The sequence below is a fragment of the Branchiostoma belcheri genome, unplaced genomic scaffold (assembly GCF_001625305.1).
Source record: "Branchiostoma belcheri isolate BF01 breed outbred unplaced genomic scaffold, Haploidv18h27 scaffold13, whole genome shotgun sequence".
NCBI lineage: Eukaryota > Metazoa > Chordata > Leptocardii > Amphioxiformes > Branchiostomatidae > Branchiostoma > Branchiostoma belcheri.
Genome location: NW_017802713.1, coordinates 319,567 through 343,628, shown reverse-complemented (window position 1 = coordinate 343,628; position 24,062 = coordinate 319,567). Strand labels below are relative to the sequence as shown.

Genomic DNA, 24,062 nt, shown 5'->3' with positions numbered 1-24,062 from the left:
TAACGTCGCGCCTCGGCGCGACGCCTCGCGCCTTCGGCGCTCGCAAAGATAGTGTACATGGGAGAAAATCTCGCCCCCCCAGTCAAAATTTCGTGCCGCCGCCTCTGCTTGCAATTATCCTCTGGGCATGAGTTTGCATGAAATAAAATGAGATTGTTCTTATCTTCAAACATGTGGTCACTTGTAAGAGATGACCTTTGGATCTATCTAGGGCAGGGACGACAAAGGTCGATTATTGCCCCACTTACATGAATTATAGCGACTCCATTTTCCCCACACGGCACAAAGCTCCTGAACAAGCTTAAGCTATGTTACCCTATGTAGTGTTAAGATAAAAAAATATTGTCTGTGCGATCCTGTATGTGTGGGGAGGCTATAATGCTTACATTACTCAGGTCATTATTTGAAACTCCATCTTAGCATGTATGTACCAAATGTCATTTACCGAATTACATAAATTATAGCGACTCTATCTTGTACATCTTTATCCAACACCGTACAAACCTCAGTACATTCTTCGTGCTACGTTTGTAATTATCCTTTTGGCATCAGTTTGACTATGGAATGAAGTTGTTCTTATCTTCATAAAAGATGACCCTTGGAGAACAGGCGAGGACAACAAAGGTCGATTATTGCCCCACTTACATAAATTATAGCGACTCCATTTGGGCCATTTTCCCCACACGGCACAAACTGAACATGTCGCACAGCAAGACCGCTCTCGTCACCGGTGGGACCCGAGGAATCGGCTACGGTATAGCCGAGGAGCTCGCCTCTGTCGGCTACGATCTTGTTCTAGGCTACCGACAGAACCAAGAACGTGCCCAAGACGCCAAAGCACACCTGGAGGGAACGTACAAGGTGCGCGTGTTTCTGGTTGGAGGCACGACAGAAGAAGAAGCCACAGTGGACGCTTACTTCTCCTGTATCGACCAGAACTTCGGCGGTAAGCTGAACGCGCTCGTCCACAACGCCGGTGGCTACTGGGGAGGCCATCCCCCGAGCAAACCTGACGCCAACGGCAGCTGGTTCCAAGGCTGGGAGGCGTACGAATACTACCAGGGCATGTACCCCAAATGTTTCATCAGGCTCGTGGAAAAGGCGGTCACCCGGATGGAGGACGAGCGAGGGTACATCGTCGCCGTGTCTTCTCCTGGGTGCAACAATAACCAAAGCCCCCACCTCAGCTACGTAAGCCCGGGTATATCGAAAGCAAGCGTGGAGTACCTGGTCAGGCACTACGCCAAGCAGCTGGCCCCGAGGCGGATCACCTGTAACGTCATCATCCCTGGGTTCACAAAAACCGAGGCCTGGGGGCCAGTTTTGGAAGAGAGGGGAGCGGATCAAGTCGAGGGGATGGTGACTTCTCTCTGCATGAAGCGGTGGGGATCACCACGTGAAGTCGGTGGCGTTGTGGCGTTCCTCTGCTCGGAAAAGGCAGCGTTCGTCACGGGAGTAGCTCTACCCGTGGACGGCGGGTTACACCTCAACTGATCCTAGAAGAAGTTGGACTCTATATTATATCGTAGCCGGTTCAGTACACGAATGAAGACCTTTGTTGTACATATGTATCCACTGGGTTAAGTACAATAATAGGTCACAACATAAGAATGGTTTACAAGTACAGTATGGGTATGATATCGTCAACTTAGCACGATTACTATTGGGTTAGTACGTAAGTGAATTCGGCTTCTTCTTGCTTCTTTTTGATGGTGGAAATATAACGTTCGGTGCGGCCATTAAGAATTTCTAAATGAGTTTAAAAAGACTCTGATCATAAAAAATGTCATCATCTTCAGCAGCCTTGATACAAGATGAGAATTGTAGTTAAGCTCTCTTAGGGACACCGGGCAAAAGTAATATATAACTTATTTATCTAGCCAGAGCAAGAGGTCTCACCTAACCCCCCCCCCCCCCCTGGTCAAACATTTGTATTGCTTCATCATTGTTCATTAACACTTCAAAGGGGGTGGGTACTCAACACACGTGCAGATTTGCAATACTGTATAAGCACTAGAAGTACCCGCTGTGAACGTTTTGTGAGATTTTGAATTGCATGTATAACGATTTGACCCTAAAGAGGATGGGCTCTTTTATCGAGATATGTCACCAAATCTCCACTTTTATGGTGTTTATATGAACCTCCAGATACCTGTACGGCAATGCAGGGATGTTTTATTGTGTGTAATGTTGAAGTTACCATGCAGAGATAGAAATAAAACAAACATTTAAAAGCAACTTAGATATAGTATATGGATGCTTTATTTTGTTGTAGTTCAACATACTGGTATCACAAGATATCGAGTTTTGTGTTACAAGTGTTCTATACGCTTTTCCTTGGAGATGTTACTATCTCTTTGCAAGTTTAGATATACAGTGGGAATCCAAAAAAACACGTTTCATCAATTATATACTAACAACAAAATAGCCTGTTCATGGTTGTATTGACATTGCACGTTGCTACAATTACAGACATTCTACTTGCCAATAGCCAGTCTGACGGACTCTTTGAAGTCGACAGACCTTTTCTGTGCAGTCGAGGTGGCAGAAATTGTGTCACGTATATTACATATGTACGACAAAGTGGACTTCATCTTCTACCTTGTTCAAGCTACAAAATTGACAAATTCTTTGCTCCAGAGGTGTGCGGTTGTGCCGTCCTGATTCGATACGGAGTGCATGACAGCTGATTTCTAGTTTGGTGATGATAGTTCTTAGACGTTCGTTTATTTTAAGATACTCTTCTTCATTATAACTAGATTTGATCAGTTACCTTCCCGGGTGGAACTGGTTACTACAGTCATTTTTAATTGCCAATAGGCAGTCTGACCGCTGTAAGTCGTCAGAACTTTCCTGTGCAGTTCGGGTGGCATAATTTATGCAACTACTTCTTCCAGGATCAGTTACTTTCCCAGGTGGAACCCTCCGTCCACGGGTAGGGTAACCCCGGTGACGAACGCCGCCTTTTCCGAGCACAGGAACGCCACGACCCCGCCGTACTCCCGCGGATCGCTCCACCGCTTCATGCCGTACGACTTCACCATCCCATCTACCCGATCCGCGCCGAAGTTCTCCAGCATCGGGTCCCAGGCCTCGGTTTTGGCGAACCCCGGAATGATGACGTTACAGGTGATCCTTCTGGGAGCCAGCTGCTTGGCGTAGTGGCGGACCAGGTACTCCATACTGGACTTGGAGATGCCAGGCATGATGTAGTTGAGGTGGGGGCTTTGGTTATTGTTGCACCCAGGAGAAGACACGGCGACGATGTACCCTCGCTCGTCCTCCATCCGGGTGACCGCCTTTTCCACGAGCCTGATGAAACATTTGGGGTACATGCCCTGGTAGTATTCGTACGCCTCCCAACCCTGGAACCAGCTGCCGTTAGCGTCTGGTTTGCCGGCGGCGATGCCTCCCCAGTAGCCACCGGCGTTGTGGACGAGCGCGTTCAGCTTACCGCCGAAGTTCTGGTCGATACAGGAGAAGTAAGCGTCCACTGTGGCTTCTTCTTCTGTCGTGCCTCCAACCAGAAACACGCGCACCTTGTACGTTCCCTCCAGGTGTGCTTTGGCGTCTTGGGCACGTTCTTGGTTCTGTCGGTAGCCTAGAACAAGATCGTAGCCGACAGAGGCGAGCTCCTCGGCTATACCGTAGCCGATTCCTCGGGTCCCACCGGTGACGAGAGCGGTCTTGCTGTGCGACATGTTCAGTTTGTGCCGTGTGGGGAAATGGCCCAAATGGAGTCGCTATAATTTATGTAAGTGGGGCAATAATCGACCTTTGTTGTCCTCGCCTGTTCTTTGACTCCAAGGGTCATCTTATTTATGAAGATAAGTACTACTCCATTCCATAGTCAAACTGATGCCCAAAGGATAATTACAAAGGTAGCACGAAGAATGTACTGAGGTTTGTACGGTGTTGGATGAAGATGTACAAGATCGAGTCGCTATAATTTATGTAAGGAGGACGATAAATGACCTTTGGTACATACATGTACTGTTCTGTGTGGCAGGCCAGGCCTGTGGCAGGCCAAGATGGAGTTGCAAATAATGACCTGAGTAATGTAAGTATACCATCCCTCTTACACATGAACGCACAGGCAATCTATTTTATCTAAATATTAGATAGGTAATATTTGCAAAGCAAATGCATAATGTTTACCTTCAATGATTCCCAACAATTATTGAGGACAGCAGGATAAGGTTAAATGGCCTCATGATCTCGAGCTCGCGCTGAAAAGACTGAGACATGAAGCAGACATGCACGTTATAGAACACACACGTAGGGCAGGAAGAACGATTCTAAACGACTCTTCAAACTCAAATTTCGCGCCCTGTGTCACATGAACAACTTGAAGCGGCAGTGTGAGACGAACTCCGGTGTGAAACATTATTGTAACTTGCGCGAAGGCGAAGGTTTGCAGGTGAGGACCCTTCTGTCCATGATTTCTTGTGAACTTTCCTCAATCTTTGTCTGTAACTTTCTTTACGTTCATGTCCCTGTTTTACGTAGAAAAGGTTTGCTTACAACTGTTTTGCGGTTATGTAAGCGCATTGGTCTTCTTTGCGTTAACTTTTGTAAAAGACGCGAGTCAAACTGACACAGTGCAGACTACTCTCTGACAGGTTTACGGAAACGACTGGGCTGTGTCCTAGGTCTCTTCTGTCTACCTGGGCTGGCTAGCACGTCAGGCTACTCAGATACCCCCATTCATATCCTCACAAATGATGGGTATTCTCAAAAATGGGCATTCTAAAAATGGGAGCTATCTGGTTATGTAATCTGAAGGTGCTAGTCATCAGCTTACGTAGCCAGCCCAGCTAGATAGCCGAGGCCGGGTCCCCAGCCTTTTCCGTAAACCCGGTCAAATCGACTTGTTCGACAGGTGGTTGTAATCGTCATACTCAAAGCTCATGTTGCAGGTGTTATCATCTGCTTCTGAAGAAACAACTATATTAGCTTTCGAAACAAAATGCGTGCTTGTGATGCAAGAGCAAACAATAATACTGATTCTGTGCCTCGTAATCGTGAGCAAACTAGTTTCGGGAAGGAGGTTTAACCTTAAAATGGGTTTGATTTGAAGGCTTCTTAGAAATCTCCACATGGGAGGTACAAGTGGCCAGTCCGGGCAAAGCGCTGACACAGAAATGAACCCAGTGGAAAGGGACAATAGGCGATGGTACCCAGGTTACCCCCACTGCTTATGGGAACACATGGCTCGGTGACAGTTCAGTCCGCCGTGCGAAAGGCCTAGTCTCCACCAGACTCCTTTGCCTGTATGCAAATTGCCTTCTCTGGCCGGCCAATTCCTCCGGGTAATTAAATCCCAATTTTAGGCCGATGCCTACCATTTATTCAGCCTGCAAAGGAGTCTGGTGGAGACTACGAAAGGCCCGTGCCGGATCTCAGAACCTTTTTTCTTTCGGGATGACATTTTCTACAGTTTCCTGTGCACCTGTAGAACAAGCATAAAACAACAAAACACTTCACAACGGCAAGATGGCTACTGATTTTCGTGTCTGAATGCTCTAACAAGTTACAATTTAGAGCCAGGTTATTGACTTAAACAGTCACATCTTATAAAACATATGTAACGTACGTCATTCGTCGGTGAAGGTTAACATCCTGATAATAAGATACGCAAAAACAGTTACTAATATTAAGCACTTTATATGATTTTGGAAACGGTCAGACGTTAGTTAACTTCAGCTTTTGTTTCCCATTGAACGATAAAAAATCTGTCTCCACTATATTTGCGTACCAATGAATAGTTCGTGTTTATAAACCTGCTAAATTGAGAGCTCACTAGTGTCACTGGCTTAAGGCAGTCGATACAACCTGAAACTTCTGACCGTTTGCAAAATCATAGCCAGTTGCTTAGGTAACTGTTTTTTCGTGTTTAATGTGCTTCATTGTTTGTTCCGTGTTGAATAAGCATGGAGCAAGTGTGGAAGTTCCTCCTCCTCCTGGCCGTGTGTGGACCACACTCCATCACTGGTGACTCCGCCCTCCCTGTGGGTCACCTGCAGCCTCTGGGGGGTCATCGACCTCCGGATGTCCCCATAGATGAGCTGCACAACATCCCACATCCACGGGTACGTGACTGGGTCTTTTGTTTCAATCTCCTATACACATACATTATCTCTTTTATCATTGGGTCCTTGTCTATCAAAAATTGTGAAAAAAGGGTAAAACTTTTGTTCCAACACAAAAGGTAAATACTCACCTAGAGCCATATTTTTCGGCCAGCTCTACAAAGACCAGAGTGACTGGTCGAAAACTCTAGGTGAGAACCTTGATTGATGCAGACCCGTCGACGTCTATATTCAATTCAATTCAATTCAATTCAATTCAATATGGTTACAATATCCCTATCCTGGAGATCTAGACCTCATCAACCGAATTGTAACTGTTACAAGTCGTTTACAAACTTAACGAATATAAAACAGCAGCAACAAATAGACTACAGTAAAAGATGCATGAATACATTTGAGTATAATTACGACAACACCATGTCTATCCAACTGTAGGAATTCTGGGACAAGTATGTGAAACATGACAAGCCGGTGATTCTGCGGGGTGCCGCCAAAAACAGTCCTGCCTTCACATTATGGACAGACGAGTACCTGAGGGACAACTACGGAAAACTAGAGGTAAAGAAGAAGAAAACAAATTAAGTATATCGCTTTACATTTTCAAAGGTGCTTTTGTACTAGTAGATTTGTATGTATGTGTCTCTACAGGGGAATAAACTATTTTATCATGAAATGCTGACAATCTTTTCAAAGTAATAAGATCAGAGGTTAGGATTTCATATGAATCGTATCAATTGTGGACAGTTTAGTTGCCCCGACGGCAGGACAGACTGCTATGGGACCGGTGAGGTGAGGTGAGGTATCAATTGCCGCGCAACTTATCCTGGAAACTTCTTAGCAACTTAAGTATTGAACCAATGCCTGTGCTTTTCCTGACAATCTTGACAATGATAAACCTGATTTACCACTTTTGAAAAAATCAATACATAAACTAGTTCCACTCTACTATCAAAAAAGGGTGAAGGTATTCCCGTAGCCTTTTTTAAGTCCGTAGGGGAAGTTGGTTGTTAATCCACTGTGTCTAGGGCACGGTATTGGAAGGCGGAGCCCATCCCTCTTCTTCCACAAAAAAGTTGAGCTATGATCGTATAACCTTCCAGGATCTAGGATTAGAAGCTCTTGGGGAAAACAGAAGCTGTTGGGGAAAAGAAGTTTTTAAACGCCTCAAAGTTGGTTGATATCTCTGGTACTTGACTGTCTGTTCGTTCATTAGTACGTTTCTTGTTCCAAAAGATTCGTCTTGACGGCAAAAAAGAGAAAAAAAGCGGGATTCCGATTGGAGTAAATGGCATAGTAGGACGAGACACCATGGAACACGTCCTGGACACCTATCATGACCAAGACGTAGATGTGTACGTCATTTCACAGTTACCCACCGACATGTACCATGAAGTCCTGGTACAGCCTTGTCTCACCTGTGGCTCCTTCCGTAAGAGTCTTGTGGAGGTAAGGGTTCTGTAAGGTTTTACAACTACTATGAGACAGGTGATATGACCTGTGGCAAATTTGGCAAGTGAGTATAGTTACATTCAGTGGGTCGTAGTTATGCCCCAGTCGAGTCATGTCAAAGACTTAAAAATGGTACATTATGCTTTCTATGCTTCATTGAGCACTCAATACAGTATTTTGGGAAAGAGTATGGGACTTGGACACAGCGTCACCACTACCAGTGGACTAGCCCCCTGTTGCAGTGGTTGCACAACTGTACGTGTGGCTCAAATGCACCGCCCTGTGTATCATCTGGTGCAGGAAAGACTTCAACTTTAACTAGAATGATTAAGACGTACATGTACTTAAAAGACGGATACTAAGTTATCAGCAATATTTTTAATGGAATTTTCTCGATGGACTGACAGTGATACATACGCGTCTTTCCTACTCATTAAAGCTAAAAAGCAACGAGAAAATGACTGCATAACAAGAACTATATTCTTGACTAATCTGCAAACAGATATATGGTGGCAAGCAGCTCGTGGCAAGGTTGCATCCATTGGCCGGAAGAGTATCCATTAGCGGACACTATGACTAATGGATACTGCATTGCCACCGTATTATCTGCTTGAAGATTAGTTCTTAACACCATTAACTACTCTACTACTTGACGAACGCAATGCATGGACGACTTACAGGGCGACTATCTTTTCATGGTTTAGATCTATCTATGGATGAGCTCTAACGGTAGCAGCAGCGTTATCCACAAGGATCCCTTAAACACCATGAACTGTCTGTACAACGGCACCAAACACTGGAAACTGATCGAGCGCAAGTACGAACCTCTCATACACAAGGCAAGTGGGTTTCTTTTTACGAAAAGTGGAGTGAACTCGAGATATATTACAGTCACATACGTGTGACACGAACACATGCGTAGATACACAGACAAAATAGAAAAAAATAGAAAACAACTCTTCAAGACAGCCACCATTCCCAGGTCAGTTTTTCCCATTGCGATATCTGCCAAAGATGGCCACCGTTCCAAGAAGACTGCCCTACCTTGGTTCCTGGGTTTGCCTCCTTGTGAAGGTTTGAGTGTATTTTTTTCATCGTAGTCATCTGGTCTTGAGAGTCTAACGGATGTTTACTTTTGTTCAGTTGAACGATTACTACCATTGTTCTTTAGCACTGGGAGCCGTCACGGGCGCATGGTGGGTTCTCAGACGTTAATGTGCACAAGGTTGATCTTCTGGAACACCCCAACATCGCCAAAGTGCGCTGGTCTAACTTCACCACTCATGCAGGGGACTGTCTGTATGTACCCAAAAGTAAGTGTTTCCAACTTAATTAAATAATAACCCCATTCATGAAGAATATTACCTACCAGTACGTCGGCAGAACGTACACACACACACACACACACACACACACACACACACACACACACACACACAATAATGGTGGATACTGAATTGTGTCTTAGTCACACGACTGCGAATGATACATAACACACACAATAATGATGGATACTGAAAGGCTGAGGTGGTTTGATCACGTTCAGAGAAGACCCCAGACCCTTTTGTAAATGGGGCCTACCACCAGGATTTCCACATCCCCAGGCCTAGAGAAAGACCCGTCAAACGATGGCGGGACCAAATAGTATATGATACTGGATGGTCCCTCAAGGTTGTTGAGCAAAAGGCTTAAGGACCGTGCAACCTGAAGGGAAAAATGAAGAGGACCAATGGGCCAGTTCTGGCCTAAGCACTTAGGCAGGCAGACTGAATTGTGTCTTAGTCACACGACTGCAAATGCTACATAACATAGTCCCAATCCAAGCCTCTGTGCACGTGTGTGTTCCCAGGTTACTACCACCAGGTGGAGTCAGTCGGGGATAAGAACGTCGCCGTGGCTATCCTGTTTGCCAGGCTAGAGGAGTTTGATGACTCTGACTGTGACACACAGAAGGTGGAGTACACACCTCTCAGCGACTTCGAGGTTTGTTAATTTCCTGAATTGTTGTTTAGAGTCCCATGTAATTTTGCATTACAGTTTATTATACATACATACATGCATGTGTAATCAGCAGTACGACTACGTCATTTTTTAGTAACAGGTACAATATAAGTGTTGTATCAGACAAGTAACTTTATAAAAGACATCCCTCGGCATTTTGACTATTCACTGACTATTCATTGCCCAAACAATGTTTACTAGGTGATGTGGAATTGGTCAGGGTTTGGAAACATGACCATGGGATGTATGGATTTGGAGATGCCGGGAATAAGGCACGACCTGTATGGCCTCCTGGAACATAGCGATGGAAAAATTACCAAGGATGGCATCTTACAAGTACTCAACGTGGTAAGTGTATTTTACATACATGTACTAATTCCGAGGTATTCAAATTTTCGAAAGCAGAGCACACGGCGCAAGTGAAACATACGTATGTTTGAATCATTATATTCTTTGAAACTCTTTCAAACCCATGTAATAATCGTTAGACGCCTGAGTGTGTAGTAACACAAGTTATGACATGGACCGGAACATTGTTAAAGATGAATTATAACCTGTATTCTTGTACATTATATACACAGGTTATACCTGAATATGATGACGACTTTCGAATGAAGAAGGCAGAAAGGGTGAGTAGAGAGAAAACTAACAAAGTAGATATGCACAGAGAAGAAAATAGTTTCAGTTTGTCTTTTGTATTTCTAAATTTATTATAAAACTTTTTATAGGACGAACTAATGAATACACCAAAAATGATATGTTAATATATTTTCTATGTGGCTGAAATATCTTGACAGAGTTTCAAGGCTATAGATGTCAACTCTAAAGGCTACCTCACCAGGGAGGATGTTGAAGCCTTGGACTGGGATGCGCTCAGGGCCTACGCACTGGAATTCGAAATCTCGAATCCTTCCAACACAGAGCTGTATGAATACTCCATCAACTCACCTGATGAGATCCGGTAAGCTTCAACTCAGGGTCATAAAATACACCAATTTTATCTAAAATTACAGTTATAACTGACTCATGGATAACGTTGAAGAAATATGTATATATATTTGTGGACCATATTGCTGCTATTGATTAAGATAAACGCAATTGTAGTAAGAGGAAAACATCGATGTTTTGTATGGTTGTTTCTGGTAAGTGTCCTCTTTTACACTGCCAAAAGCCATAATATGTCTTCTAGGATTTATAAAAAGAAAAAAATCATGTGTGAAAAAGTGTTATGTTTTGTGCTGATGAAGTGTGTGCCACGTACATTTGGTGACTTCATATTTTACCATAATTTGTAATGTAAAATTTCTATCCAATTTTAGCAATGAACTGTCCAATATGTCTTGTCTTTTCCTGTTTAAAATACTGGTGTTTGGCAAGGTATGTTGATTTTCCTGATCTCTTAATCTTGTAGGTACATTATGGAGCTGCTGGCTAAGGATAATGGCAAGATGACCAGAGCCGAATTCGTTCATCTCTACACGACCGTACTTCATGGGACTGAAACCTATGCAACAGAGGTGTGTGTGTGTGTGTGTGTGTGTGTGTGTGTGTGTGTGTGTGTGTGTGTGTGATAGTTCAAGTATTGTAACTGATTTCGTTTAACAGGATTACGTACATAAAGGTACTATTGTACTATTGTACACTTAGTATACAGAGTCGGTATAGCCGGTATAACCGCCCTTCGGCGTAACACACCAGCTTCGCAGGCAAGCGGCGCGGCGGCAACTACCAATATCACACAGAACGAATTGTTACACTCAATCTTTGCACATATGATTGCAGGAGTTGTTTAAAGCTTTCTAGTGATGATGCCCCAACTGTGCTTGGTGTAATTATAACAAAATTATGTTCTTGAAATGCAAGAGTCTAAAAATGATAAAACCATAGTTGTGTTACTTGTAAAGGTTTAAGATTTTTTAGAAATTAGCTATAGCTTTTCGTACCCTGAGGTTCGAAAGATAGATTGTAAAAAATAAAATCTAATGTAATTGTTTTGCAGATTTTCTACTTTCTCTGATATTGTGCATCCCACTTCTGACACCAATTGTTTAGGGGGTTAGGTGCCACCAAAATAAACTGCTTTATCTGATAATGTGCACTGATTTTTGTCCTGTGCACCTCTATTTTTGGGTTAGGCGCCACCAATAATACGTTTGAGCCCCAAGTATGCCTTTATGATACCTGTCATTACTCTTTTCCGTCTGTGTGCAGATTTTTGACCGGCTGGTTGAGGACCTTGATGGAGATGTAGTCCATGCTCAGGACCTGACGGAGGAGAGGATGGAGTACGCCCTGGAAAACTGGCTCATCCGGGACGAACCGGAGATGACTCCGGAGATGGACGTGGGATTTTATGAGAGGATGAAGGAACTTGGACAGTATATTGATGTTCCAAATTTTGGCGGTGATGCTATAGAGCATACTGAGCTTTAGCTTCACTGGTATTCAAACATATCATTGTTCGGTTGTCATCACAAGAAAACGCGTTAGACAAGTACATAATACCAAAAATAGTACCTGAACTTGTTACATTGAATTTAGCTTCTTTTTACTTGCAACTGGTGGTACGTAAATAAGTAACACTGATGTACACTAGCTAATTACTTTCCTACGCAAAATAATAAGTACTCACTTTATATTTCACAGTAAATATTATGTCGCATTCTTGAGTGTATATTGTTTTAAGTTGGTTAAAGTATGCCATAATCACTTCTATCACTAATGATGTCATGAGGGATTAATGAACTTAGGAGCTGCAAACGCACGTAGATAGGCTTTTCTGGGTGTAGTTTTATTTGGAAGATGGAGTGTATGAGATTATATGTTCGGTGAAAGGACAAGTACATCGTACCTAAAATAGTACCTGAATATGTTGCATTGAATTTAGCTTCTTTTTACTTGCAACTGGTGGTACATATCACTGATATAAACTAATTACTTTCACACACAAAATTATGTGTACTCACTATATTTCTCACAGTACATATTATGTTACATTCTTGAATGTATATTGTTTATGTTGGTACAAGTCTAGCCTAATATCACTAATAATGCCATGAGGGCAAAATCAACTGAGGAGCTGCAAACGTACGTACATGAAGATAGGCTTTTCTGGGTGTACTTTTATTTAGAATATGGGCTGCATAAGATAATGCATGATACTTAGAGGTGATTATATGTTCGGTGAAAGTAATCAATTTTTTTTCGAAATTTAGGTGAATGAAATAAAGCTATATGATGGTGATCAGTGTTGTGTTCCTTTTTCGCCACCAAATTTCAAGACGTCCCTCATTTTGCTGCTTTTAGATTTTCACGGAGGTGTTCGAAATAGAACAGGGGGCTCGATGCGTTCGACCTGGATCGGTCTATCAAATAGAATAGAATAGAATAGAATAGAATAGAATAGACAAAATGCAGACATGCACCTTAAAGAACCCAACAGACCCGGTGTGCTTGACTAAATGACCAACATTACAGTCTCATATCCCCTCTCCGTTGGGTTATGTATTTCTATCTATAACACTGGATATGTATGTAACATTGCAATGCAAATACATAATGTTTACCTTCAATGCTCCGCAAATTTGTTTGGGGAGCAGCAGGATAAGGTAAAATGGCCTTGTGATTTCTCGCTGAAAAGACTAACTTAAAGCAGACATGCACGTTATAGAACACACACGTAGGGCAGGGAGAAACGATTCTAAACGACTCTTCAAACTCAAATTTCGCGCCCTGTGTCACATGAACAACTTGAAATCGGCAGTGTGAGACGAACTCCGGTGTGAAACATTATTGTGACTTGCGCGAAGGCGGAGGTTTGCAGGTGAGGACCCTTCTGTTGATGATTTCTTCAGTGAACTTTCCTCAATCTTTGTCTCTAACTTTATTTACGTTCATGTCCCTGTTTTACGTAGAAAAGGTTTGCTTACAACTGTTTTGCGGTTATGTAAGTGCTATTGGTCTTCTTTGCGTTAACTTTTGTAAAAGACGCGAGTCAAACTGTCTGACACAGTGCAGACTACTCTCTGACAGGTTTACGGAAACGACTGGGCTGTGTCCTATGTCTCACCTGTCTACCTGGGCTGGCTAGCACGTCAGGCTACTCAGATACCCCCATTCATATCCTCACAAATGATGGGTATTCTCAAAAATGGGCATTCTAAAAATGGGGGCTATCTGGTTATGTAATCTGAAGTTGCTAGTCATCAGCTTACGTAGCCAGCCCAGCTAGATAGCCGAGGCCGGGTCCCCAGCCTTTTCCGTAAACCCGGTCAAATCGACTTGTTCGACAGGTGGTTGTAATCGTCATACACAAAGCTCATGTTGCAGGTGTTATCATTTGCTTCTGAAGAAACAACTATATTAGCTTTCGAAACAAAATGCGTGCTTGTGATGCAAGAGCAAACAATAATACTGATTCTGTGCCTCGTAATCGTGAGCAAACTAGTTTCGGGAAGGAGGTTTAACCTTAAAATGGGTTTGATTTGAAGGCTTCTTAGAAATCTCCACATGGGAGGTACAAGTGGCCAGTCCGGGCAAAGCGCTGTCACAGAAATGAACCCAGTGGAAAGGACAATAGGCGATGGTACCCAGGTTACCCCCACTGCTTATGGGTACACATGGCTCGGTGACAGTTCAGTCCGCCGTGCGAAAGGCCTAGTCTCCACCAGACTCCTTTGCCTGTATGCAAATTGCCCTCTCTGGCGGGCCAACTCCTCCGGGTAATTAAATCCCAATTTTAGGCCGATGCCTACCATTTATTCAGCCTGCAAAGGAGTCTGGTGGAGACTACGAAAGGCCCGTGCCGGATCTCAGAACCTGTTTTCTTTCGGGATGACATTTTCTACAGTTTCCTGTGCACCTGTAGAACAAGCATAAAACAACAAAACACTTCACAACGGCAAGATGGCTACTGATTTTCGCGTCTGAATGCTCTAACAAGTTACAATTTAGAGCCAGGTTATTGACTTAAACAGTCATATCGTATAAAAAAAAGCATATGTAACGTGCTTCATTCGTCGGTGAAGGTTAACATCCAGATAATAAGATACGCAAAAAACAGTTACTAATATTAAGCACTTTATATGATTTTGGAAATGGTCAGACGTTAGTTAACTTTAACTTTTGTTTCCTATTGAACGATAAAAAATCTGTCTCCACTATATTTGCGTACCAATGAATAGTTCGTGTTTATAAACCTGCTAAATTGAGAGCTCACTAGTGTCATTGGCGAAAGGCAGTCGATACAACCTGAAACTTCTGACCGTTTGCAAAATCATAGCCAGTTGCTTAGGTAACTGTTTTTTCGTGTTTACTGTTCTTCATTGTTTGTTCCGTGTTGAATAAGCATGGAGCAAGTGTGGAAGTTCCTCTTCCTCCTGGCCGTGTGTGGACCACACTCCATCACTGGTGACTCCGCCCTCCCTGTGGGTCACCTGCAGCCTCTGGGGGGTCATCGACCTCCGGATGTCCCCATAGATGAGCTGCACACCATCCCACATCCACGGGTACGTGACTGGGTCTTTTGTTTCAATCTCCTATACATTATCTCTTTTATCATTGGGTCCTTGTCTATCAAAAACTGTGAAAAAAGGGTAAAACTTTTGTTCCTACACAAAAGGTAAATACTCACCTAGAGCCATATGTTTCGGCCAGCTCTACAAAGACCAGAGTGACTGGTCGAAAACTCTAGGTGAGAACCTTGAGTGATGCAGACCCGTCGACGTCTATATTCAATTCAATTCAGTTCAGTTCAGTTCAATTCAATTCAATTCAATTCAATTCAATATTGTTACATTTTCCCTATCCTGGAGATCTAGACCTCATCAACCGAATTGTAACTGTTACAAGTCGTTTACAAACTTTACGAATATAAAACAGCAGCAACAAATAGACTACAGTAAAAGATGCATGAATACATTTGAGTATAATTACGACAACACCTTGTCTATTCAACTATAGGAGTTCTGGGACAAATATGTGAAACATGACAAGCCGGTGATTCTGCGGGGTGCAGCCAAAAACAGTCCTGCCTTCACATTATGGACAGATGAGTACCTGAGGGACAACTACGGAAAACTAGAGGTAAAGAAGAAGAAAACAAATTAAGTATATCGCTTTACATTTTCAAAGGTGCTTTTGTACTAGTAGATTTGTATGTATGTGTCTCTACAGGGGAATAAACTATTTTATCATGAAATGCTGACAATCTTTTCAAAGTAATAAGATCAGAGGTTAGGATTTCATATGAATCTATCAATTGCCGCGCAACTTATCCTGGAAACTTCTTAGCAACTTAATTATTGAACCAATGCCTGTGCTTTTCCTGACAATCTTGACAATGATAAACCTGATTTACCACTTTTGAAAAAATCAATACATAAACTAGTTCCACTCTACTATCAAAAAAGGGTGAAGGTATTCCCGTAGCCTTTGTTAAGTCCGTAGGGGAAGTGGGTTGTTAATCCACTGTGTCTAGGGCACGGTATTGGAAGGCGGAGCCCATCCCTCTCCTTCCACAAAAAAGTTGAGCTATGATCGTAGAACCTTCCAGGATCTATGATTAGAAGCCCTTGGGGAAAACAGAAGCTCTTGGGGAAAAGAAGTTTTTGAACGCCTCAAAGTTGGTTGATGTCTCTGGTACTTGACTGTCTGTTCGTTCATTAGTACGTTTCTTGTTCCAAAAGATTCGTCTTGAGGGCAAAAAAGAGAAAAAAAGCAGGCTTCCGATTGGAGCAAATGGGATAGTAGGACGAGACACCATGGAACACTTCCTGGACACCTATCATGACCAAGGCATAGATGTGTACGCCGTGTCACAGTTACCCACCGACATGTACCATGAAGTCCTGGTACAGCCATGTCTCACCTGTGGCTCCTTCCGTAAGAGTCTTGTGGAGGTAAGGGTTCTGTACTATTACAACTATTATGAGACAGGTGATATGACCTGTGGCAAATTTGGCAAGTGAGTATAGTTACATTCAGTAGGTCGTAGTAAGCTCCCCAGTCAAGTCATGCCAAAGACTTTAAAATGGCACATTATGCTTTCTATGCTTCATTGAGCACTCAATATTTCAGGACAGAGTACTTAACTACTTGACGAAAGCAATGCATGGACGACTATCTTTTCATGGTTTAGATTGATCTATGGATGAGCTCTAACGGTGGCAGCAGCGTTCTCCACAAGGATGCCTTCAACGCCATGAACTGTCTGTACAACGGCACCAAACACTGGAAGATGATCGAGCGCAAGTACGAACCTCTCATACACAAGGCAAGTGGGTTTCTTTTTACGAAAAGTGGAGTGACCTCGAGATTTATAACAGTCACATACGTGTGCCACACACACGTGTAGATACACAGACAAAATATAAAAAAATCAACTCTTCAAGACAGCCACCTTTCCCAGTTTCTTTTACATAGCGATCTGCCAAAGATGACCACCTCAGTTCATGGGTTTGCCTTCTTGTAAAGGTCTGAGTGTATTTTTTTATCATAGTCATCCGGTCTTGAGAGTCGACTCTCAAGACCAGATGACTATGATGAAAAAATAATACTGACTGAACATCCATTAGATGTCTAATACTGATTGAACATCAATTAGACGTCTGATGGATGTTCAGTTTTATACAGTTGGACGATTACTGCCATTGTTCTTTAGCACTGGGAGCCATTACGGGCGCTTGGTGGGTTCTCAGACGTTAATGTGCACAAGGTTGATCTTCTGGAACACCCCAACATCGCCAAAGTGCGCTGGTCTAGCTTCACCATTAATGCAGGGGACTGTCTCTATCTACCCAAAAGTAAGTGTTTCCGACTTAACTCCAATAATGAAGAGTATTACCATACCAGCACGTCGGCAGAACGTACACCATACACACACACAATAATGGTGGATACTGAATTGTGTCTTAATCACACGACTGCGAATGCTACATGACACACACAATAATGATGGATACTGAAAGGATGAGGTGGTTTGGTCACGTTCAGAGAAGACCTTCAGAGAAGAACTCTTTTGTAAATGGGGCCTACCACCAGGATTTTCAAAACCCCAGGCCTAGAGGAAGACCCCTCAAACGATGGCGGGACCAAATAGTATATGATACTGGATGGTCCCTCAAGGTTGTTGAGCAAATGGCTTAAGGACCGTGCAGCCTGAAGGGAACACATGAAGAACCAGTTCTGGCCTAAGCGCTTAGGTAGGCAGACTGAATTGTGTCTTAGTCACACGACTGCAAATGCTACATAACATAGTCCCAATCCAAGCCTCTGTGCACGTGTGTGTTCCCAGGTTACTACCACCAGGTGGAGTCAGTCGGGGATAAGAACGTCGCCGTGGCTATCCTGTTTGCCAGGCTAGAGGAGTTTGATGACTCTGACTGTGACACACAGAAAGTGGAGTACACACCTCTCAGCGACTTCGAGGTTTGATGTTTTTTTTGCTTTATGTTCTTATTACTTTTTATGTAGATTCCCATACATGTTATGTTGCATTACTAGTGTATATTATATATACATGTGTAATTAGCAGTACGACTACGTCATTATTAGCAACAGGAACAATCTAAGGCAAGGATTGTATCAGACTAGTAACTTTATAAAAGAAATCCCTTGGAATTCTTGACTACGAGTATTCATTGCCCAAACAATGTTTACTAGGTGATGTGGAATTGGTCAGGGTTTGGAAACATGACCATGGGACATATGGATTTGGAGCTGCCGGGAATGAGGCACGGCCTGTATGGCCTCCTGGAACATAGCGATGGAAAAATTACCAAGGATGGCATCTTTCAAGTACTCAACGTGGTAAGTGTATTTTACATACATGTACTAGTTCCGAGGTATTCAAATTTTCGAAAGCAGAGCACACGGCGCAAGTGAAACATACGTATGTTTAAATCATTATATTCTTTGAAACTCTTCCAAGCCCATGTAATAATCGTTAGAGGCCTGTGTGATAACACAAGTTATCACATAGACCGGAATATTGTTAAAGATTAATTATAACCTGTTTTCTTGTACATTATATACACAGGCTATGCCTGAATATGATGACGACTTTCGAATGAAGAAGGCAGAAAGGGTGAGTAGAGAGAAAACTAACAAAGTAGAAATGCACAGAGAAGAAAATAGTTTCAGTTTTTCTTTTGTATTTCTAAATTTATTATAAAACTTTTTATAGGACGAACTAATGAATACACCAAAAATGATATGTTAATATATTTTCTATGTGCTGAAATATCTTCACAGAGTTTCAAGGCTTTAGATGTCAACTCTAAAGGCTACCTTACCAGAGAGGATGTTGAAGCCTTGGACTGGGATACGCTCAGGGCCTACACACTGGAATTTGAAAACCAGGAGCCTTCCAACACAGAGCTGTTTGAGTACTCCAGCACCTCACCTGAAGATATCCGGTAAGTTTCAACTCAGGGTCATAAAATACACCTGGTTTCATCTAAAATCACAGTTACAACTTACTCATGGATAACGTTGAAGAAGTATATATATATATATATATATATATATATATATATATATATATATATATATATATATATATATTTGTGGATTATATTGCTGCTATTGATTAAGATAAACGCAATTGTAGTAAGAGGAATACATCGATGTTTTGTATGGTTGTTTCTGGTAAGTGTCCTCTTTTACACTGCCAAAAGCCATAACATGTCTTCTAGGATTCATAAAAAGAAAAAAAATCATTATGTTTTGCTGATGAAGTGTGTGCCACATTTGGTGAACGCTTTATATTTTACCATAATTTGTAATGTAAAATTTCTATCCAATTTTAGCAATGAACTATCCAATATGTCTTGTCTTTTCCTGTTTAAAGTACTGGTGTTTGGCAAGGTATGTTGATTTTCATGCAGCTGATCTCTTAATCTTGTAGGTACATTATTGAGCACCTGGCTACGAAGCAAGGGCAGTTGACCAGAGCTGAATTCGTTCATGTCTACACGACCGTACTTGATGGGACTGAAAACTATGCAACAGAGGTGTGTGTGTGCGCGCGCGCGTGTGTGCGTGATAATTCAAGTCAAGTTTTCAGTCAATTATTTATCTCTTGAATTTTGAGAACATGACTCTGTATACTAAGTGTACAAGAGTACCTTTACGTACGTAATCCTGCCAAACGATCGAGTCCAAAAATGATGAAACCATAGTTGTGTTATTTGTTTGATATTTTTAAAAGTTAGCTAAGTATTTCATACTCGAAAGATACACTGTAAAACATAGAATCTAGTGTAACTGTAACAAAATTATGTTCTTGAAATGCAAGAGTCTAAAAATGCTAAAACCATACTTGTTAAAGTTTATTTTTTTTTAAATTAGCTATTTTTTCATACCCTGAGTTATGAAAGATACATTGTAAAAAATAGAATCTAATGTAATTGTTTTGCAGACATTCTACGTTCTCTGATATTGTGCATCCCACTTCTGACACCAATTGTTTAGGGGGTTAGGTGCTATCACAAATAAACATAACATACTGCTCTATTTGATATTGTCCGTGAAACTACGTTAGGTGTCACCAAAAATAAATTTCAAAATCTCGAGCATGCTTTGATGACCATATATCTATCACTCTTTTCCGTCTGTGTGCAGATTTTTGACCGGCTGGTTGAGGACCTTGAGGGAGATGTGGTCCAGGCTGGGGACCTGACGGAGGAGAGGATGGAGTACGCCCTGGAAAACTGGCTCATCTGGATCAAACCGGAAATGACTCCTGAGATGGACGTCGGATTTCATGAGAGGATGAAGGAACTTGGACAGTATATTGATGTTCCAAATTTTGGTGGTGATGCCATAGAGCATACTGAGCTTTAAATAGCATCACTGGTTGTCGTTGTTCGGTTGTCATCACAAAAAAATGCCTATGGACAAGTAGATCATACCAAAGATAGTACCTGAATATGTTAAATTGAATTTGGCTTCTTTTTACTTGCAACTGGTGGTATGTATATATTAAGTAACACTGATGTACATGTACACTAATTACTAGTACTTTCCTGCGCAAAATGATATCTACTCACTATATATTTCACAGTAAATATTATGTTACACTCTTGAGTGTATATTGTTTTAAGTTGTTTAAAGTATACCATAATCACTTCTATCACTAATTATGTCATGAGGGATTAATGAACTTAGGAGCTGCAAACGCACGTAGATAGGCTTTTCTGGGTGTAGTTTTATTTGGAAGATGGAGTGTATGAGATTATATGTTCGGTGAAAGGACAAGTACATCGTCCCTAAAATAGTACCTGAATATGTTGCATTGAATTTAGCTTCTTTTTACTTGCAACTGGTGGTACATATCACTGATGTACACGAATTACATTCCCACACAAAATCATGTGTACTCACCATATTTTTCACAGTAGTACATATTATGTTACATTCTTGAATGCATATTGTTTTATGTTGGTAAAAAGTCTAGCCTAATATCACTAATAATGCCATGAGGGTAAAACTAACTTAGGAGCTGGAAACGTACGTATATAGGCTTTTCTGGGTGTACTTTTATTTGGAAGATGGAGTGCATAAGATAATACATGATACTTAAAGGTGATTTTATGTTAGGTGAAAAAATAACAATTTTGTCGAATTTTTGGTGAACGGAATAAAGCTCTAAGATGGTGATCAGTGTTATGTTTTCTTTTCCGCCACCAAATTTCAAGAAGGAGCTCATTTTTCTGCTTTTAGATTTTCCAAGCTGATTTTGACGGACCTGTTCGAAACAGAACAGGGTGTTCGATCCGGATAGGTCTATTTCTATTTTGAATTATAATGGGATAGAATAGAATAGAATAGAATAGACAAAATGTAGACACGCACCTAACTCTCCAAGCAGAGGTTGGTGGGGAAGATTGTAACCTTTCTATGTATATATCCCGTTTTTTTTATCAAGGTGGGGTAGCGACAGAAATGGTAACGATCTTGTCCACCAACCTCTGCTTGGAAAGTACACACGCGCTTGGCCAAATGGGCGCTTGGCCAAATGGGCGATATAGTACAGGCTCATTTGGCACACGACAACAAAAAATTATGTGACGTTCAAGTAGGGTACTACCAGGAAATCATCGAAACGTCAGCAACTCTAAACTCAAATTTCGCGCCTATTGTCACGTGATCATCATCGAGGTGCGAGACCAACTCGATCAACTCCGGTGTGAGACAGTCTGACTGCGCGAAGGTGGAAGTATTTGCAGGTGAGTACACTTCTGTCGAAGTTTGCTCAAAACAACGTATCTGTCCTAGTTTTACGGGGTAAATATTTACTTACAACTGTTTTGTGGTTATCTTAGTCTACTTTATTGCATTGGTTTGTGTTAATTGGGAGCGAACGGCGTGTAAAAGCTGAGTCAAACTGTCAGAACTGTCAGAAGCCCGGGTGATCCGGTGACAGACTTCTCGGGCCTTGATCAGGGGTCAAGCCGACTTGTTCGACAGGTGGTTGAAATAGGTCATAGCTGAGATTTGCAGGTGTTATAGTTATCATTTGTAACTAAAGGAAGAAACAAAAGCAACGACTATATTAACTTTCAAAACAAATTTGCATACTGTCAGTGCAAGACCCAACGTACGGTTATACTGATTCTGTGCTTCGCAAATATGGACAAAGAGTAGTAGTCGATAATGAAAGGATCTGTTTTCTTTTCGGGGCGGTTATGTCAGCTTAAGTGACAGTTTCTTTACCTTTAAGTTTACTTTGGCCACCTGTAGAACAAACAAATTTAAAGTTTCCTGCAAGATGGCTGCTGATTAAATTCTTCAGTGTGTCTGTTTTAAAAAGTAAAGCAGGCGCCGAGGAGCTCTAGATTATTAAAATAATTTAAAGCTCCTTGGTATTACGATATGTTAGTGCAGACAACTTTTACTTAGCTTAAAGCTTCTGATTTATGCTAATTTATTCAAATATTCTAGAGCTGTCCCTCCTTGTTAATTTCACAAGGATTTCGTGTCTGTAATATTCTACCTTGTTTGAAACTCTTGCCTTGATAAATGATGATGTTGTGTTACTTTTTAGAATTTTTTTTTTTTTAAATTGTCATGTTTCTGCAATTCATATTAAGCTAGTGTACAAACTTATTTTAACCACCGAATCTCTCTGGACAAAATAGACTCAGCAGTTGAGATAGTCTGGATACTATTAAACTATTCAGCTAATGCAATAGGCTATGTGTGGGTCTATCCTGAATAAACCTTCATCATCACCATCAAGTAGGATGGAGCAAGTGTGGAAGTTCCTCCTCCTCCTGGCCGTGTGTGGACCACACTCCATCACTGGTGACTCCGCCCTCCCTGTGGGTCACCTGCAGCCTCTGGGGGGTCATCGACCTCCGGATGTCCCCATAGATGAGCTGCACACCATCCCACATCCACGGGTACGTGGGTGGTCTCATAAGGCCTAGGAAAAAAAATGTTGTGTTTCCGGTTACCCGACCGACCCTATGAAAAACCCCCCGACCCTAGCCTTTTTTGGGCCGACCAAAAATTTCGAGCGGCTAGCGGTCGGTTTTCAAAATTGGGGATTTTATCCCCGATAAATGTGCTCGTCATTCCAATTTTCTTCGGTCGGGCGGCGTGGATCGAGCGCTAATTGCACGGATCGGGCCGCTATTCAATTCCATTGTCGGCACAATCCTGTGAATTGACGATGAATTGTCGATCTCGCCATGACGCCACAAAGAAAACGTTGTCATTGGTAGAAAATCTGACACCCCGCTGGCGTTTCACAACAAAATTTTCATGTAAACAACTCCGACTGTCTTTGTTTACATCGCGAAAGCTCACCGATACAAAGTAAAACTCCCGCCGTCCGGCCGCGCCCGATCGCATGGTTGCGGCATGGCGCTAAGTTTTCGGCAGCTCGACGGAAAAATAATCCATCCCCAGAAGAAATGTTACGCATGAAAATAACAACTACAACTTGTTTTCCTCGTTATATGAGTTTTTGAGGCCGTAAAATGTTTAAAACGGTTGAAATTTGCTCGAAAAAACGGCTCGAAAATTCACGGCGAGAAAGACAACATGGCCGACCTGTTTTCACACAATGGTCAAAGGTCAAGATAGCATCCAAATGTATAGATACATGTAATAAGTACATATTACAGTGCTAAAACGATACTTTAAACGCATGAAAAATATTTTTTCGGCTACAACTGAAATAAAAATTCAGTTATATTTTAGTAAGGTTAATTTTCAAACATTACTGAGAAATTTTCCGAATTAATTGGTTTCTTGTGTAATATTGTTGTTTCTATGTATGTGCGGTTGGATGCTGTCATTGTAAAGACCCTTTACATATTGGGAGAATCAGATGAGATATTAGAGATTATCACGCTTAGTACCGTGACCCGAGTGTCTCTCAAAAATTGTTTTTGAGTGGAGTTTATAAACATGATCACATTTTTATTTGTTCAGCTGTGTCAATATGTGATTTGTTTGAGAAATAGGATTTGGTTTAGTTTTTAATATATTAATGTCAGTTAACATCTT

The 24,062-nt window shown here is 41.8% G+C and overlaps 5 protein-coding genes across 5 annotated transcripts in view; 4 read left to right on the top strand and 1 right to left on the bottom strand.

Annotated features, from left to right (window-relative positions):
- Positions 1-662: 662 nt before the first annotated feature.
- On the top strand, positions 663-1,908 carry LOC109463981 (3-oxoacyl-[acyl-carrier-protein] reductase FabG-like). Its single transcript, XM_019760899.1, has one exon. The coding sequence runs from the start codon at positions 700-702 to the stop codon at positions 1,492-1,494; it is 795 nt and encodes a 264-aa protein (XP_019616458.1). The 5' UTR covers positions 663-699; the 3' UTR covers positions 1,495-1,908.
- Positions 1,909-1,918: 10 nt separating this feature from the next.
- Positions 1,919-4,023, bottom strand: LOC109463980 (uncharacterized oxidoreductase YmfI-like). Its single transcript, XM_019760898.1, has one exon. It carries the CDS (start codon positions 3,699-3,701, stop codon positions 2,904-2,906), a length of 798 nt encoding a protein of 265 aa, XP_019616457.1. The 5' UTR covers positions 3,702-4,023; the 3' UTR covers positions 1,919-2,903.
- Positions 4,024-5,851: 1,828 nt separating this feature from the next.
- LOC109463921 lies at positions 5,852-12,779 on the top strand. The gene is made up of 11 exons (XM_019760819.1): positions 5,852-6,092; positions 6,528-6,650; positions 7,326-7,538; positions 8,246-8,380; positions 8,713-8,854; positions 9,391-9,524; positions 9,744-9,890; positions 10,124-10,171; positions 10,340-10,503; positions 10,954-11,059; positions 11,754-12,779. Exons 1-11 carry the CDS (start codon positions 5,934-5,936, stop codon positions 11,973-11,975), a joined length of 1,593 nt encoding a protein of 530 aa, XP_019616378.1. The 5' UTR covers positions 5,852-5,933; the 3' UTR covers positions 11,976-12,779.
- A 520-nt stretch (positions 12,780-13,299) lies between these two features.
- LOC109463920 lies at positions 13,300-21,203 on the top strand. The gene is made up of 12 exons (XM_019760818.1): positions 13,300-13,365; positions 14,890-15,049; positions 15,504-15,626; positions 16,229-16,441; positions 16,681-16,815; positions 17,203-17,344; positions 17,836-17,969; positions 18,204-18,350; positions 18,580-18,627; positions 18,795-18,958; positions 19,450-19,555; positions 20,166-21,203. The coding sequence occupies exons 2-12, from the start codon at positions 14,891-14,893 to the stop codon at positions 20,385-20,387; spliced, it is 1,593 nt and encodes a 530-aa protein (XP_019616377.1). The 5' UTR covers positions 13,300-13,365; position 14,890; the 3' UTR covers positions 20,388-21,203.
- A 505-nt stretch (positions 21,204-21,708) lies between these two features.
- The window catches only part of LOC109463922, an 8,156-nt gene continuing 5,802 nt past the window's right edge, over positions 21,709-24,062 (top strand). Inside the window, exons 1-2 of the mRNA XM_019760820.1 lie at positions 21,709-21,772; positions 22,789-22,948. Coding sequence (XP_019616379.1) covers positions 22,790-22,948 — 159 coding nt within the window. The 5' untranslated portion in view covers positions 21,709-21,772; position 22,789. The remainder of the gene's footprint in view (positions 21,773-22,788; positions 22,949-24,062) is intronic.

What these genes read in the sequence shown, in the direction of transcription:
- LOC109463981 (XM_019760899.1), top strand. Translation starts at nt 700, where the DNA reads ATGTCGCACAGCAAGACCGCTCTCGTCACCGGTGGGACCCGAGGAATC.
- LOC109463980 (XM_019760898.1), bottom strand. Translation starts at nt 3,701, where the DNA reads ATGTCGCACAGCAAGACCGCTCTCGTCACCGGTGGGACCCGAGGAATC.
- LOC109463921 (XM_019760819.1), top strand. Translation starts at nt 5,934, where the DNA reads ATGGAGCAAGTGTGGAAGTTCCTCCTCCTCCTGGCCGTGTGTGGACCA. An exon ending in ACAACATCCCACATCCACGG is followed by an intron (nt 6,093 to 6,527) that starts GTACGTGACTGG and finishes ATCCAACTGTAG; the next exon opens with GAATTCTGGGACAAGTATGT. An exon ending in CTGTCTGTATGTACCCAAAA is followed by an intron (nt 8,855 to 9,390) that starts GTAAGTGTTTCC and finishes GTGTGTTCCCAG; the next exon opens with GTTACTACCACCAGGTGGAG.
- LOC109463920 (XM_019760818.1), top strand. Translation starts at nt 14,891, where the DNA reads ATGGAGCAAGTGTGGAAGTTCCTCTTCCTCCTGGCCGTGTGTGGACCA. An exon ending in ACAACTACGGAAAACTAGAG is followed by an intron (nt 15,627 to 16,228) that starts GTAAAGAAGAAG and finishes TTGTTCCAAAAG; the next exon opens with ATTCGTCTTGAGGGCAAAAA. An exon ending in TCTTTCAAGTACTCAACGTG is followed by an intron (nt 18,351 to 18,579) that starts GTAAGTGTATTT and finishes TTATATACACAG; the next exon opens with GCTATGCCTGAATATGATGA.